This window comes from Theropithecus gelada, chromosome 1, assembly GCF_003255815.1.
Source record: "Theropithecus gelada isolate Dixy chromosome 1, Tgel_1.0, whole genome shotgun sequence".
Lineage (NCBI taxonomy): Eukaryota > Metazoa > Chordata > Mammalia > Primates > Cercopithecidae > Theropithecus > Theropithecus gelada.
This window is the reverse complement of record NC_037668.1, coordinates 1,126,119-1,140,726: the sequence shown is the minus strand read 5'-3', so window position 1 is coordinate 1,140,726 and position 14,608 is coordinate 1,126,119. Positions and strand designations below refer to the sequence as shown.

At 40.0% G+C, this 14,608-nt stretch overlaps 1 protein-coding gene across 6 annotated transcripts in view; it reads left to right on the top strand.

Moving 5' to 3' along the window:
* CLCC1 (chloride channel CLIC like 1) overlaps positions 1-14,608 on the top strand; it is a 39,638-nt gene that overhangs the window by 10,464 nt on the left and 14,566 nt on the right. For all 6 annotated transcript variants that reach the window (XM_025384793.1, XM_025384755.1, XM_025384746.1 and 3 more), the window contains 8 exons: positions 3,089-3,218; positions 3,610-3,711; positions 5,829-5,936; positions 9,757-9,978; positions 10,199-10,339; positions 12,326-12,419; positions 13,986-14,083; positions 14,349-14,495. In XM_025384793.1, coding sequence (XP_025240578.1) covers positions 3,090-3,218; positions 3,610-3,711; positions 5,829-5,936; positions 9,757-9,978; positions 10,199-10,339; positions 12,326-12,419; positions 13,986-14,083; positions 14,349-14,495 — 1,041 coding nt within the window. In that variant the 5' untranslated portion in view covers position 3,089. The remainder of the gene's footprint in view (positions 1-3,088; positions 3,219-3,609; positions 3,712-5,828; positions 5,937-9,756; positions 9,979-10,198; positions 10,340-12,325; positions 12,420-13,985; positions 14,084-14,348; positions 14,496-14,608) is intronic.

Genomic DNA, 14,608 nt, shown 5'->3' with positions numbered 1-14,608 from the left:
TGGGAAGGTGACTTCAGAGTTAGGTAAGATATTACCTTTCCCTAGAGAAGTTCACTCTTTAACAGTGGTTTTCTATCTTGGCTACACATAAGAATCACTTGGAGGGGCTTAAAAAAATTCCAGTGCCTGGGTCCTAATCCCAGAGATTCTGATTTAATTGTTTTGGGATATGGCCAAAACATTGGGAGTTTTAGAAGCTCCTTGGGTGATTCTAATATGGAGCCAAGGTTGAGAGCCATTGAGCTAATGGAAGAGACAGACCGATAAATGGCTAACTTCATTGCTTCCAATGCCAGAAGAATATACAAGGCACATGGGGAACAGGAGTATTTAATTTAGCCTGGAGTTATTTTTATTGTACAACTAGACTGTAAGCTGTTTATGGACAGGGCCCAGGGCTTTGTCTTCTTGGGGTTCTCTTGCCTGATTCTTACATGTGGTGGGTATGAGATAGGCCATCCAACAGAACTTTCTTCGATGATAAAAGTGGTCAAATGTTCTGTATCCACCCTGTCCAATATGGTAGCGACTACCTATACGTGGCTATTGAGTGCTTGAAATGTAGCTAGAGGGAATGAGGAACTGAATTTTTAATTTTATTTAATTTTAATTAAATAGCTATATAGAAGAGTTACTAATGTTTAAATTATTTGACTGTTTATGCAGGGGCTTAGGTAAGGCAGGTTATTTTCTCTGAATGGTTTTGAAGTTTAGTCACTTCATTTGAATTGTAATTTCTCACTTCTCTTTTTTTTTTTTAAGGTGGAGTCTCACTCTGTCACCCAGGCTGGAGTACAGTGGTGTGATCTCAGCTCACTGCAACCTCTGCCTCCTGGGTTTAAGCGATTCTCCCACCTCAGCCTCCCAAGTAGCTGGGATTACAGGTACACACCACCATGCCCGGCTAAGTTTTTGTATTTTTAATAGAGACGGGGTTTCACCATGTTGGCCAGGCTGCTCTCGAACTCCTGGCCTCAAGTGATCCGCCCACCCTGGCCTCCCACAGTGCTGGAATTACAGGCGTGAGGCACCGTACCTGGCAATTTCCCACTTTTCTTATTTATCATTTGTTAAAATGAAAAAAAACACAGAGGGAGTCAGGTGTAGTGGCTCACGCCTGTAACCCTAGCACTTTGGGAGGCCAAGGCATGTGGATCACCTGAGGTCGGGAGTTTGAGACTCGTCTGACCAACATGGAGAAACCCCATCTCTACTAAAAATTCAAAATTAGCTGGGCATGGTGGTGCATGCCTGTAATTCCAGCTACTCAGGAGGCTGAGGCAGGAGAATCGCTTGAACCTGGGAGGCAGAAGTTGCGATGAGCCAAGATTGCGCCATTGCACTCCAACCTGGGCAAGAAGAGCGAAACTCCATCTCAAAAAAACAAAACAAAACTCCAAAAACACAAGGAGGTTCATTAAAATACCTGTTTTTAAATTGACTTTATTGAGCTATAAATCATACTATATAATCCACCATTTAAAGTGTCCAGTTCCACCAGGCGCAGTGGCTCATGCCTGTAATCTCAGCACTTTGGGAGGCTGAGGTGGAAGGATAGCTTGACCCCAGGGGTTTGAGACCAGCCTGGGCAATATACTGAGACCTTATCTCTACAAAAAAGTTAATTAATTAAAAAAAAATTAGCCAGGTGTGGTGGTGCAGGCTTGTAGTCCCAGCTACTCAGGAGGCTGAGGTGGGCAGATCACTTGAGTCTGGGAGGGCGAGGCTGCAGTAAGCTGGGATTGTGCCTTTTCACTCCAGCCTGGGAGACCCTGTCTCAAAAAAAAAAAAAAAGTATACAATTCCATGGTTTTGGGTATACTTGCATGTATTTGCAACCATTATCACAATTTTAGAACATTTTTCATCACCTCAAAAGGAAACCCTGTAGCTATTATACTCCCAAACCTTCAGGCTTAACCACCTGTTAATCTACTTTCTGTCTTAATAGCTTTGCCTATTCTGGATATTTCATATATATGTACTTATATAATGTGTGGTCTTTCATATCTGGTTTCTTTCATATAACGTAACATTTTCAAGATTCATCTGTGTTGTAGCATGGTGTCAGTACTTCATCCCTTTTTATGGCTGAATAATCTGTTGCATGGCTGTATCACGTTTCATTTATTTATCAGTTGATGGAAATTTGTTTGTTGTTGTTGTTGTTTCTGTGACGGGGTCCCACTCTGTCACCCAGGTTGGGGTACAGTGGTGTCATCTTGGCTCACTGCAACCTCCGCCTCCCAGGCTCAAGTGATCCACCCACCTCAGCCTGCCAAGAGGCTGGGACCACAGGCTTGCACTACCACACCTGGCTAATTTTCTGGTTTTTTTTGTTGTTGCCTAGCCTGGTCTTGAGCTCCTTAGCTCAAGCAATCCACCCGCCCAAAGTGCTGGGATTACAGGCGTGAGCCACCACACCTGGCCCTGTTGATGGAAATTTGGGTTTTTCCCAAACGTTTTGGCTGTTATGAAAAATGTGGCTAGAAACATTCATGTACAAGTTTTTGTGTGGACATACATTTTCATTTCTCTTGAGTATATACCTAGGAATGGAATTGCTGGGCCATGTGGAAAAATGCCTGTTTTCTTATCTTAATGAGCATATTATGCATACATGCATGTTTTTTATATATGAATACCAATTTATTATTAATGTACCTTCTTCCTTAGTTACTATTCAGAAAGTGTTATCTTAGCTCTAGAAGAAAGTATTTTCATTACAAAACAATCTGTCTGGGTACAATGGCTCATGCCTATAATCCTAGCAGGGTGGGAGGATCACTTGAGGCCAGGGGTTTGAGACCAGCCTGGATAACACAGACCCTGTTTCTACTAAAAATTAAAAAAAAAATTAGCCAGGCGTGGTGGCACACACCTGTAGTCCCAGCTAGCCAGGAGGATCCCTTGAGCCCGGGAGTTGGAGGATGTAGTTAGCTGTGATTGTATCACTGCACTCCAGCCTGGGCAATGGAGCAAGACCCTGTCTCTAAAATAATAATAATAATAAAACCCAAAACCCAATTTATTTAAAAAATAATTCTATTTCGTTATATATATTGAAAATTGTTTTTGCCTTATACAGGATGCTGTGTTCTTGGCTCCTTTGTGAATGTCTGTTGCTAGTAGCTGGTTATGCTCATGATGATGACTGGATTGACCCCACAGACATGCTTAACTATGACGCTGCTTCAGGAACAATGAGAAAATCGCAGGTATTAAAAAAAAAATACGTGCATGTGTGTGTAAGACCTTCTCAGTCCCATGATGGAAATAGTCTAGCTCTGTTGTTTTTCACAGAGCTATGAGGGTCATGGATCCATGATTAGCAGTTATGCAGAATATTTTCCTGACACTGTTAATCTAAAATTATTTCAAATCTACCTAGTATTGAATTTGAATGTAAAGCCCTTGAAGTAGCAAAATAATATGATTTTAGTTCTTAGTGTGTACATTTGAAACTGTTTTTTTGTGGTTCACTATAATTTAAGAATATAACATGCAGAGTCATGAAATGATGAAGTCAGAATCTTAGTCTTCATTAACCAAAGGCTATTTTTGTAACTAAACTATAAAGAAATAAAATGTTTCTATACTCTGTTTTAGGCAAAATATGGTATTTCAGGGGAAAAGGATGTCAGTCCTGACTTGTCATATGCTGATGAAATATCAGAATGTTATCACAAACTTGATTCTTTAACTTATAAGGTTAGTTTTTTTCATTCATAAATTTTATATTTTTATATTATGTTAAATCTCTCTCTGCTGATAATATTTGTGTTTCTAGTGTTTCCGTGTACCGTATGATTTTTATAGGTCAAATTTTTCTTTGGATACTCTAACCTTGGTTTCTCATTAGTTATTGTAGCTTTGGTTTTTCTAATAGTACCTTGTATTTTCCTGTAATAACATTGACATCTCTGTGTTGTAAGTATTTCTTTACCAGACTGCAGACTTCTTGGTGTAAGGAATACGTTTCATTCATCTTAATTCTCTATCACCTATCACAGTGCTGAGGCATAGTAAACTCTCAAATGTAGCAAATGAAGAAATGTGTCTATTACCAGCTTATAAGCATAAGAGTTACTCTTAAGAAGGATTATTATAATTTAGCATGTAATAGTATTCATTCCTTCACTTATCCAATCCTCTTAAAAAAAAATGTAGCTAAAGAAGAGTTTACACAAAAATAAATAAGTCAAGGGATGTGAATGGAGTCGTTATTTGGTGTGGGAGCCACCTTCAGTTGGCTGCGTAGGCAGGGCGAACTGGTAGCAGTGTGGAGGTAAGGAGGTAAGCTCTGGAATGGAGACGGGGGCGGGGGGGTGTCAGTGAGATCAGTGGAGGCTACAGAACTCCAGCAATGCTGAAGGTCTGAAATGAGGCAGTGATGGGTTGAAGATAAGAGGCAGGTATTAAACTTTTATGAGGTAGAGTAGGCAAATGTTGGTGACTTAGGGAAGCGGGGGAGGGGTGTTAAGGGATAGGGAATTGCTAAAGAGTGAATGAGTCCCAGCTTGAGAGACTGGGAGAGTTTGTTCATTGAGATCCAGATAGAGCCCAATAAGGTCTATACCCACTTGCTTGTGATTCTGATTCAATGCGAATATTGTCTCACCTGAGTGCTTGAGAAAATGCGCTTGGATAAAATTTGCTTCGCTCCCATGATTTGAGGAAGCCACAAAAAAAAGAAAAGGAAAAAAAATTGCTTCACTTTGTGTATTATTACTGTATAGTGAGCTATACAAAAGTTTCGTTGCACAGCAAAAATGCAGAAATACCTTTTTACAGAATTTTTTTATTCCATTGTTTGTGACTGGTTTAAACGTTGTAAGAAACATGATTGGTAAAATGGAGTCTCGAATCCTTTCTTTTTTTTTTTCCTAAGTTGTTTCTTTAAGATTTAGAAAATAAACTGGTTTTACAAACCTTGCCTGAGAGCAGAGGAAACTGCTGCGTCCTCTGTGTCCTCCTCTGCTCTGTGTGCTTCTTATTTTAAGCCGGTGTGCTGCTCAGTTATTGTTGTGTTTATCCACTGACGTGCATTTCAGTGCTGAACTCGTGGTCCACACTCGGTTAAAAAATACAAGTTGATGATCACAAAGTTATTTTAATGTTTGAAAAATATCCACTGCCCTCAGCGACTTGCCTCCTGGGTTGGTGGTGGCAGAGCTAAGTTCGTAGGAAGTCTGCTCCGGTGTAGAATTGTGCGCTGAAGGTTTACTATGTGGACGGTACCCTGGAGAAGCTGCCGTTCCTGCCTTCCTGAGCGTTCCATACAGCATGGGATGATTAATTGCTGATGAAACATTAATGAAAGGCCAAAAGTCATATGCACAGTGAAGAAATATTCTGTTGTGTCTTTCATTTCATCTTCTGGCTTCATCTTGTCTCTGTTTCTCTGTCCCTTTGTCTCTGTGTATTTATTCTGCTCTTCCCTCCTGCCCTTCCTTCCTCCTCTCTCTTGTTAAATTGTTGCTTTGGAATTAGAAAGAGGCAGATTGGTCCAGATGCTCTGCTTGTGGATCTCTGCCTACTGGACTCATGATCTTTAGCTTTAAAGTTGTTGAAAGCCAGCAGAAAAACTGCCAGGTTAGAGCTAAGTACTGGATCTGGGCTCCTTTTTTGTTGCCTACTTGCCCTTTGCAAAGAGAACATGGGGAGGCAGGCCAGCTCTGCCCTGTAATGTATTATAGCTGATAAATGCAAGCTTGATCAAAACAACTAGCTCCTTACCTTGATTCCAATGGCAGCACTAGGCTAGAAACTTAACCCTTACATTATACTTTGACTCTAACTAATGTTGAATGATTTTATGGTTACAGATTGATGAGTGCGAAAAGAAAAAGAGGGAAGACTATGAAAGTCAAAGCAATCCTGTTTTTAGGAGATACTTAAATAAGATTTTAATTGAAGCTGGAAAGCTTGGACTTGTGAGTATCTGATGGTGTGATACTAATCAGAGTAGTGGATATTTTTATTCATTAATTTCAAATAATATAAAGAAGTGAAAGCATCATGATGCTTTTTAACAGAGCCCACCTGACTGACTCTTTAACCAGAAGCTATTCATACAGGATTGAAGGCACTACTGTATTGCTTTGCAGTGGTCTGGTGGAAGATGAGCAGTGCAGACCGCTCTCTCTCCTTTAGTTTGTATGGATTTACTTACTCAGCTCTGTGCTCTGCTCCACCGGTTAATAGAGGTGAGGAGGTGGGGTGATAATTCTGTCCTGACCCTACTCCTGGTTTTCTCTCAGTATATGCTGAGAAAAAGAAAAATGTATTTTATGTAGTTTTTCTCCTTGTTGCTTACTGTGGTGAGTGCTGCTTTATAGACATATTGTTGATAATTGTTGTTAAAATTTCCTTTTTTTTTTTTGAGACAGAGTCTCGCTCTGTTGTCCAGGCTGGAGTGCTGTGGTGCAATCTTGGCTCACTGCAACCTCTGCCTCCCAGGTTCAAACAATTCTCCCTGACTCAGCCTCCTGACTAGCTGGATTACAGGCACCTGCCACCATGCCTGGCTAATTTTTGTATTTTTAGTAGAGATGGGGTTTTGCCATGTTGGCCAGGCTGGTCTTGAACTCCTGACCTCAGGTGATCCGCTTGCCTTGACCTCCCAAAGTGCTGGGATTACAGATGTGAGCCACTGCACCCAGCCAAAATTTCTGTTTTTAAGAAGTCACTGTTTTCACTTTGGGAAGTGAAAACTTCCCAGACTTAATGCATTAATTTAGTTTTAATTCACTTACCAAAGTGAAAACATCAAGAAAACGTGTAATTTAATAACTTATAACATTTAGAAAGCTCATTTAAAAGCTCATAGACTTTTTTTCCCTATTGTGTATGCCACCAGAATTGATTTAGAGAGTCAGAGACCAGCCTTTGGTCTTGATCTGGCCGTTAGCCCCACCTACCAGAAGTGGTCACAGGCAGAGCCCCGAAAATGAAAGGCCCTTGCATCAGCACAGTGTAGGCTGGCAAAACTTGCCATATACTCCATCTTCCTGGTACAGTAAGAAGTGACCAAAAGAAAAGGGAGTGTTAGATGAATAATAATGCTGCCTTATTCTGGAATTGTAGAAGCAGATGTGTTCTCAAATGTACACTCTATAATTTGAGTCTTACAGCTGTGTACAGGGTGGAACAGAACCTGGATAAGGAAACAGATGGAAACAAAAATACCTAAGATGGAAATGCTTGAAAATACTTAGTTTCTGATTTTTTTTTTTTTTTTGAGATGGAGTCTTGCTCTGTTGCCCAGGCTGGAGTGCAGTGGCACAATCTTGGCTCACTGCAAGCTCCACCTCCTGGGTTCATGCCATTCTCCTGCCTCAGCCTCCCAAGTAGCTAGGATTACAGGCGCCCGCCACCATGCCTGGCTAATTTTTTGTATTTTTTTTAGTAGAGAGGGGGTTTCACCATGTTAGCCACGATGGTCTCCATCTCCTGACCTCGTGATCTGCCTGCCTTGGCCTTCCAAAGTGCTGGGATTACAGGCATGAGCCACTGCGCCTGGCCTAGTTTCTGATTTTTAAAACATGTTAATATTGGCCGGGCGTGGTGGCTCAAGCCTGTAATCCCAGCACTTTGGGAGGCCGAGACGGGCGGATCACGAGGTCAGGAGATCGAGACCATCCTGGCTAACACGGTGAAACCCCGTCTCTATTAAGAAATACAAAAAACTAGCCGGGCGAGGTGGCGGGCGCCTGTAGTCCCAGCTACTCTGGAGGCTGAGGCCAGAGAATGGTGTGAACCTGGGAGGCGGAGCTTGCAGTGAGCTGAGATCCGGCCACTGCACTCCAGCCTGGGCAACAGAGCAAGACTCTGTCTCAAAAAAAAAAAAAAAAAAAAAAAACCTGTTAATATTAATGATGGCTTTTAAAAATGCTTACTGATGATTTGTGATAATATGTGACATTTGTTTTTTCTTTTCTTTTCATATTTACTTTTTTATATATGTATTTTTTGAGATGGAGTCTCACTCTGTCACCCAGGCTCTCGGCTTACTGCAACCTCTGCCTCCTGGGTTCAAGCTATTTTCCTGCCTCAGCCTCCCGAGTAGCTGGGATTACAGGCACATGCCACCACGTCTGGCTAATATTTTTGTATTTGTACTAGACACAGTATTTCACCATGTTGGCCAGGCTGGTCTCAAACTCCTGACCTCAAGTGATCTGCCTGCCTTGGCCTCCCAAAATGCTGGGATTACAGGCATGAGCCACCATGCCCCGCCGTATATTTAGTGTTTGTAAAAGAAAAAGGAATTTTATTTGTATCAACTTGCTAATTAATGCAAAATTTGTTTACAGTGATTTTGCTAAGCTGAACTCACACTTAAAAAGGTAGTTATAAATATGTATTTTATGGAAGCCCGTTATTTTGTTGCTCTTTGAAATCCTTATTTTTCTTGTTTGCACTAATACAGATTTTAGGCTATCTGAAAACTGTCAGCAAATGAAAAGTCATGCAGTGAATCATAAAATAAAGATGCACAGTTGATCCTCATTCTTCACAGGTTCTGTATTTATGAATCGACCTCATTAAGTCTGTGTAACCCCAAAGTCAATAATCGAGGTGTTTTGTGGTTACTCTGGGACACTGTGAAGAGTGGCAAAAAATTTGGGTTGCCTGTTGCATGCATTCCCAGCTGAGATGGAACAAGGCAACCAAAACTGTTGTCTTGTTTCAGCTCTCATACTGCAAACAAGTGTTTTTTTTTGGGGGGATCTATTTAGTGGTATATTTTTTCATGCTTTTTTGAGGGGAGAGTGGTGATTATTTTTATTTTTATTTATTTTGAGACCAATCATTAAATAGCATGATTTCGTTGTTTAAAACAGCCCTCTGATGTAGTGCTGAACTGAGGTCTAGTGTTTCTAAGTGCAAGAAGGCCATGATGTACTTACAGAGAAAAGGTGTGTATTAGAGAGGTGTGTATTAGAGTCAAGTGTAAGGTATACGACAGTTGTTCATGTATTCAATGTTAATGAATGAACTATATGTGTATTAAATAAGGTGTCCTTAAACAGGAATGTACAGAAACACACATAAAACAAGGTTATGTATTGATCAATTGATAAAAATGTTATGACAGAGGTTTGCATGAACCAAACCGTATATTTATTATAGGAGTAATGGTTCAGTACTTGCTAATCGGTGTTTGAGGTGACTTTATAGACAATAACTACTGTGAATAGCAAGAATCAACTGTATTTTAGTGAAATTTACAGTATCTTTTTTTTGCACAGAGTTCTAGAATTTTTAAATGTTTTTCACGTGTATTATCTTTGGTTTTCATGTTAGCCTGTGAAGACAGGTGGATATTATTATTATTGTTTTTAAGAGACAGGGTCTTACTATGTCTCCCAGGCTGGAGTGCAGTGGTGTGCTCATAGCTTACTGTAGCCTTGAATCCGGGGCACAGACAATTCTTCTACCTCAGCCTCCCTAGTAGGCGGGAGCCAGGTGCACACCACTGCACACAGCTAATTGTTAGAATTTTTTGTAGAGATGGGGTCTTGCTTTGTTGCCCAGGCTGGTCTTGAAGTCCTGGCTTCAAGCTGTCCTCCCACCTTGGCCTGTCAAAGCACCAGGATTATAGGTGTGAGCCACCTCGCCCAGGCTATTATACATATGAAATACTGCAAACTAATATTTAGTTCCAAGTTGGCTTTTGTCTTAAAATGGTTCACCAAGTAGTAATAAAATTCTCTTTCTGTTGTTTGTTTTTTGGTAAATTTAATTTAGCCTGATGAAAACAAAGGCGATATGCATTATGATGCCGAGATTATCCTTAAAAGAGAAACGTTGTTAGAAATACAGAAGTTTCTCAGTGGAGAAGACTGGAAACCAGGTGCCTTGGATGATGCACTAAGTGATATTTTAATTAATTTTAAGTTTCATGATTTTGAAACATGGAAGTGGCGATTTGAAGATTCCTTTGGAGTGGATCCATATAATGTGTTAATGGTAAGATGGGATGAGGGCAAGGGCAACGTCATTAAGTTTCCTTTTTAAAATACTTTCCAAACTCCACCATAATTATGTTCAGAACCTGTACTAAGTCACTCATGCCTTATTGATGAATAAGCTGCAAAATTGTAGAAATGATTTTGTGCATTTGAGTCCAGTTCTTTTTAGCTGCCCTGAGTGTTTTTGGTGGCTGATTTCTGCTTCTCTCTGTTTTAAGGTACTTCTTTGTCTGCTCTGCATCGTGGTTTTAGTGGCTACCGAGCTGTGGACATATGTACGCTGGTACACTCAGTTGAGACGTGTTTTAATCATCAGCTTTCTGTTCAGTCTGGGATGGAATTGGATGTATTTATATAAGGTATTACATGGATGAAGGGTTTTACAATTTTAAAACATTTATTCACAATGAAAGAAGACTAATCTGTTGAAAGCAATCTTGCCTTGGATGTAGGTTGGAGGCAGTGACTAGAGGTGGTCCACGCTGGGGAGGAATTAAATGGAAAATTCTTAGCTGACTGTTTTTTGATTCCTTGACCAGTTAGTGGGTAAAAAAGTTCAGTCCTAATTTTCATAACCCAGTTACTGTTAACATTTGGGCATGTAAGTCAGAATAAAGCTAGGTGGGTTGGGCATGATGGCTAATGCCTGTAATCCCAGCACTTTGGGAGGCTGAGGTGGGCAGATCACTTGGTCAGGAGTTCAAGACTAGCCTGGCCAACATGGTGAAACCCCATCCTTACTAAAAATACGAAAATTAGCCGGGCCTGATGGCGTGTGCCTGTAGTCCCAGCTACTCAGCAGGCTGAGGCAGGAGAATTGCTTGAACCTGGGAGGTTGCAGTGAGCCAAGATCGTGCCCCTGCACTCCAGCCTCGGCCACAGAGTGAAGTCCTTCTTGAAAAAAGGAAGGAAAAAAAAGAATAAAGCTAGGTGGATACATTTAAAAATTCTCATGTGGGTAATTTAGGGTATGTCATTCTATTCTTTGCTAGAAATGATACCAGAATACTATCTTTTAAAAATTAGCTTATTTTTTGAGTAAGTGTTATGTTCATGGCAGAGAATGTAGAAAAGACAGATAAAAAGAAATTAATTTTAAAAATCACCTATAATTTTATCACCTAGAGAAAATCTGTCAGTAGTTTGAGGTATTTCTTTCTAGTTTTTTTCTAGATTTTAATTATCTTTCAAAGTTGGGATCATACTGTATATAGAAATTTGAAAGGACCACTACTGTTCCCATCAACATAGCATAATCATTGAAAGAAAATTTTAGATCTGTCTAGCAGAGTAAGTCAAGTAGCCAGTGACTTCAATGACTTCATCTGGTTAAAGCATTGTGACATTTCTTTAACCTTTTGCCCTAAGTATTATAGTATCTAGAACTAATTATTTACAAATTAAACACAGATTCTATGTGGAAGGAAAGTTTGTTGAGTATTGTCACCTCAATGATTGTATATTGGTCATTGTGCTGGAAATTATCCAGTGCAAAATAGGATATCATCAACTGTAAAAGAAAATGAGAAGTAGTCATTTAATTTGTATGGCTAGAACTAGTTGTTGTTGTTGTTGTTTTTGAGACCGTCTCACTCTGTCCCCCAGGCTGGAGTGCAGTAGCGGAATCTCGGCTCAGTGCAACCTCTACGTCCTGGGTTCAAGCGATTCTCCTACTTCAGCCTCCTGAGTATCTGGGACTCCAGGCCCTTGCCATCATGCCCGGCTGAACTAATTTTTAAAAACATTATTTTTAGTAAAGTTTTCCTTTTTCATTATAATTACTTACAGAGAAGGCAATTGTAGTTAGTACTTTATGCTTACTTGTTGCATTAAGGCTGTACTTTTCCATGAACTGGAAATAGCTACTCTTTACAAATAATATGTTTTCCTATAATCCCTCCTATAATATAATATAATTTCCTATAATCACTTTGGGAGGCTGAGGTGGGCGGATCACTTGAGGTCAGGAGTTCGAGACCAGCCTGGCTAACATGATGAAACCCCGTCTCTACTAAAAACACAAAAATTAGCTGGGCATGGTGGCGGGCACCTTTAATCCCAGCTACTCGGGAAGCTGAGGCAGGAGAATTGCTTGAACCTGGGAGGTAGTGGTTGCAGTGAGTAGAGATTGTGCCACTGCACACCAGCCTGGGCCACAGAGTGAGACTCCGTCTCAGGAAAAAAAGAGAAAAAATAGTAATAATATGAATTTTTTTAATTAAAACTTTTATAACAGTCTGGTTTGGATGCATGGTAAAGACACTCTTTGAATGAAGGTCTTTTGAATGTGTAGGCCTAACCTTCATGGTAACGGCCTCTCCTGGTTCCCTTTTGGTTTTGGTCAGCTAGCTTTTGCACAGCATCAGGCTGAAGTCGCCAAGATGGAGCCATTAAACAATGTGTGTGCCGAGAAGATGGACTGGACTGGAAGTATCTGGGGTAAGGTGTTTGTACACTTGTCCTTATTTTGATAGAAATTCTGAGAATGAGAGAACATAGAACAAAGAGAATGATAAAATAACAGAGGAGGCTTTCCATGACTGAATCTTTAATATCAGAAGAACATGCAAGAAGCATTTGAGGTTTAAAACGAGTGACTTTTATGCTCATCTAAAGTCACAGGGAAGGAATAGAAGTTGTATATATGTTGGCTCTGATATTATCTGTCTTCCTTCATAAGACTGTGTGAAGGATCCTATGCTCGCTTTTGTTCATCTCGTCCTTTGCACAGTGTCTGGCATATTCTCAATAGAAGTTTATTAAACAAGTGAATCAAGTGAATGAGTGTATATATGAATTAATATCCATCTTAAATTTAATGGCCTTATATTGACTTGTGAAATTTTATATTATAGCTTTACTTTTTTTTTTAACTCTGGGAAAGATTAGTTTTTTAATTCTTTCACATTTTATAAACATTCTCATGAATGTTCACTACCTTTGGTTGTGTATATCTAGCAATGGGGATGGTTTAATAGTGTTCTAAGGCATTTTATAAATGCAAGTCCATGACTGATACAGAATTCTGCAGATGGGTTCCAAAATAAATGTTTCTTAAAAAGTTGTGGGAACTAAACCAATTCATGGCTTCAGTGGACAGTGAAATGTGTCCTCTAGCTCGGGCTAGTTTGCCAATGTATATAAGCCTGATTTGGAAAAATTAGAACTAATATTCTACTTTATTTTGTAAACTCCATAAAGAACTGACTTTTTTTTTTTTTTTTGAGACGGAGTCTGGCTCTGTCATCCAGGCTGGAGTGCAGTGGCCGGATCTCAGCTCACTGCAAGCTCCGCCTCCCAGGTTTACACCATTCTCCTGCCTCAGCCTCCCGAGTAGCTGGGACTACAGGCGCCCGCCACCTCGCCCGGCTAGTTTTTTGTATTTTTAAGTAGAGACAGGGTTTCACCATGTTAGCCAGGATGGTCTCGATCTCCTGACCTTGTGATCTGCCCGTCTCGGCCTCCCAAAGTGTTGGGATTACAGGCTTGAGCCACCGCGCCTAGCCAGAACTGACTTTTTAAATAAAAAATTTACTGAGGTAATTGTGGATTCACATAGTAAAAAATACTACAGAGAGGGCCGGTGTACCCTTTCCCCATTTTCCTCCAATGGTAACATCTTGCACAGCTTTAATAGTACAATATCAGAGTCAGGATATTGACTTTGATACAATCCACCAGTCTTATTTTGACTTCCCGTTTTACCTGTACTCATTTGTGTTTGTGAAGCATTGCTTTTAAAGTGTTTACCTTTTAGACATTTTTATAAAATACAATTTTTTTATCTGCATAAAACATGTATAATTTGAATGGATTTTTAAAACATGATTTTGGACATAAGATGAAAAATTTAAAAATCAGCATTACAGGGAGTCTACTTAAAACAAGATAATTTAAAACTGATTGGTGGGTGGTCAGAGGGTCAAAACCAAAGTAGTGTCTTGTTTGGGAATGAAATGCAACATTAAAAGAAATGATCAGTGTTTTGTCTGTTTCTCTAAACAGAATGGTTTAGAAGTTCATGGACCTATAAGGATGACCCATGCCAAAAATACTATGAGCTCTTACTAGTCAACCCTATTTGGTTGGTCCCACCAACAAAGGTATCGCATATATTTTGTAAAAATTCCTTAAAGTAAGTCAGAAATCCCTTGTATTGTAAAGAAATTTAGTGTTTGAGTCATTTTGCAAATAAGCCTTTGTCCAACAAAAAATACTATTGCACAGTGATTTTTCACATTAAAAATGGCACAACAGCATTTTAATTTATGTAACATACTTTCAGCCTCAGTGCACAATGAATTTTGATTCATTCTGTACCTTAGCCCTGTGAGGAGAAAATTAAGTTGCTTTTCTCTCTTGTTTTAGGCACTTGCAGTTACATTCACCACATTTGTAACGGAGCCATTGAAGCACATTGGAAAAGGAACTGGGGAATTCATTAAAGCACTCATGAAGGAAATTCCAGCGCTGCTTCATCTTCCAGTGCTGATAATTATGGCATTAGCCATCCTGGTTAGTATTAATGTATTAGCACTGTCAGGCCGGGCGCAGTGGCTCATGCCTGTAATACCAGCACTTTGGGAGGCCGAGGCAGGTGGATCACAAGGTCAGGAGATCGAGACCAT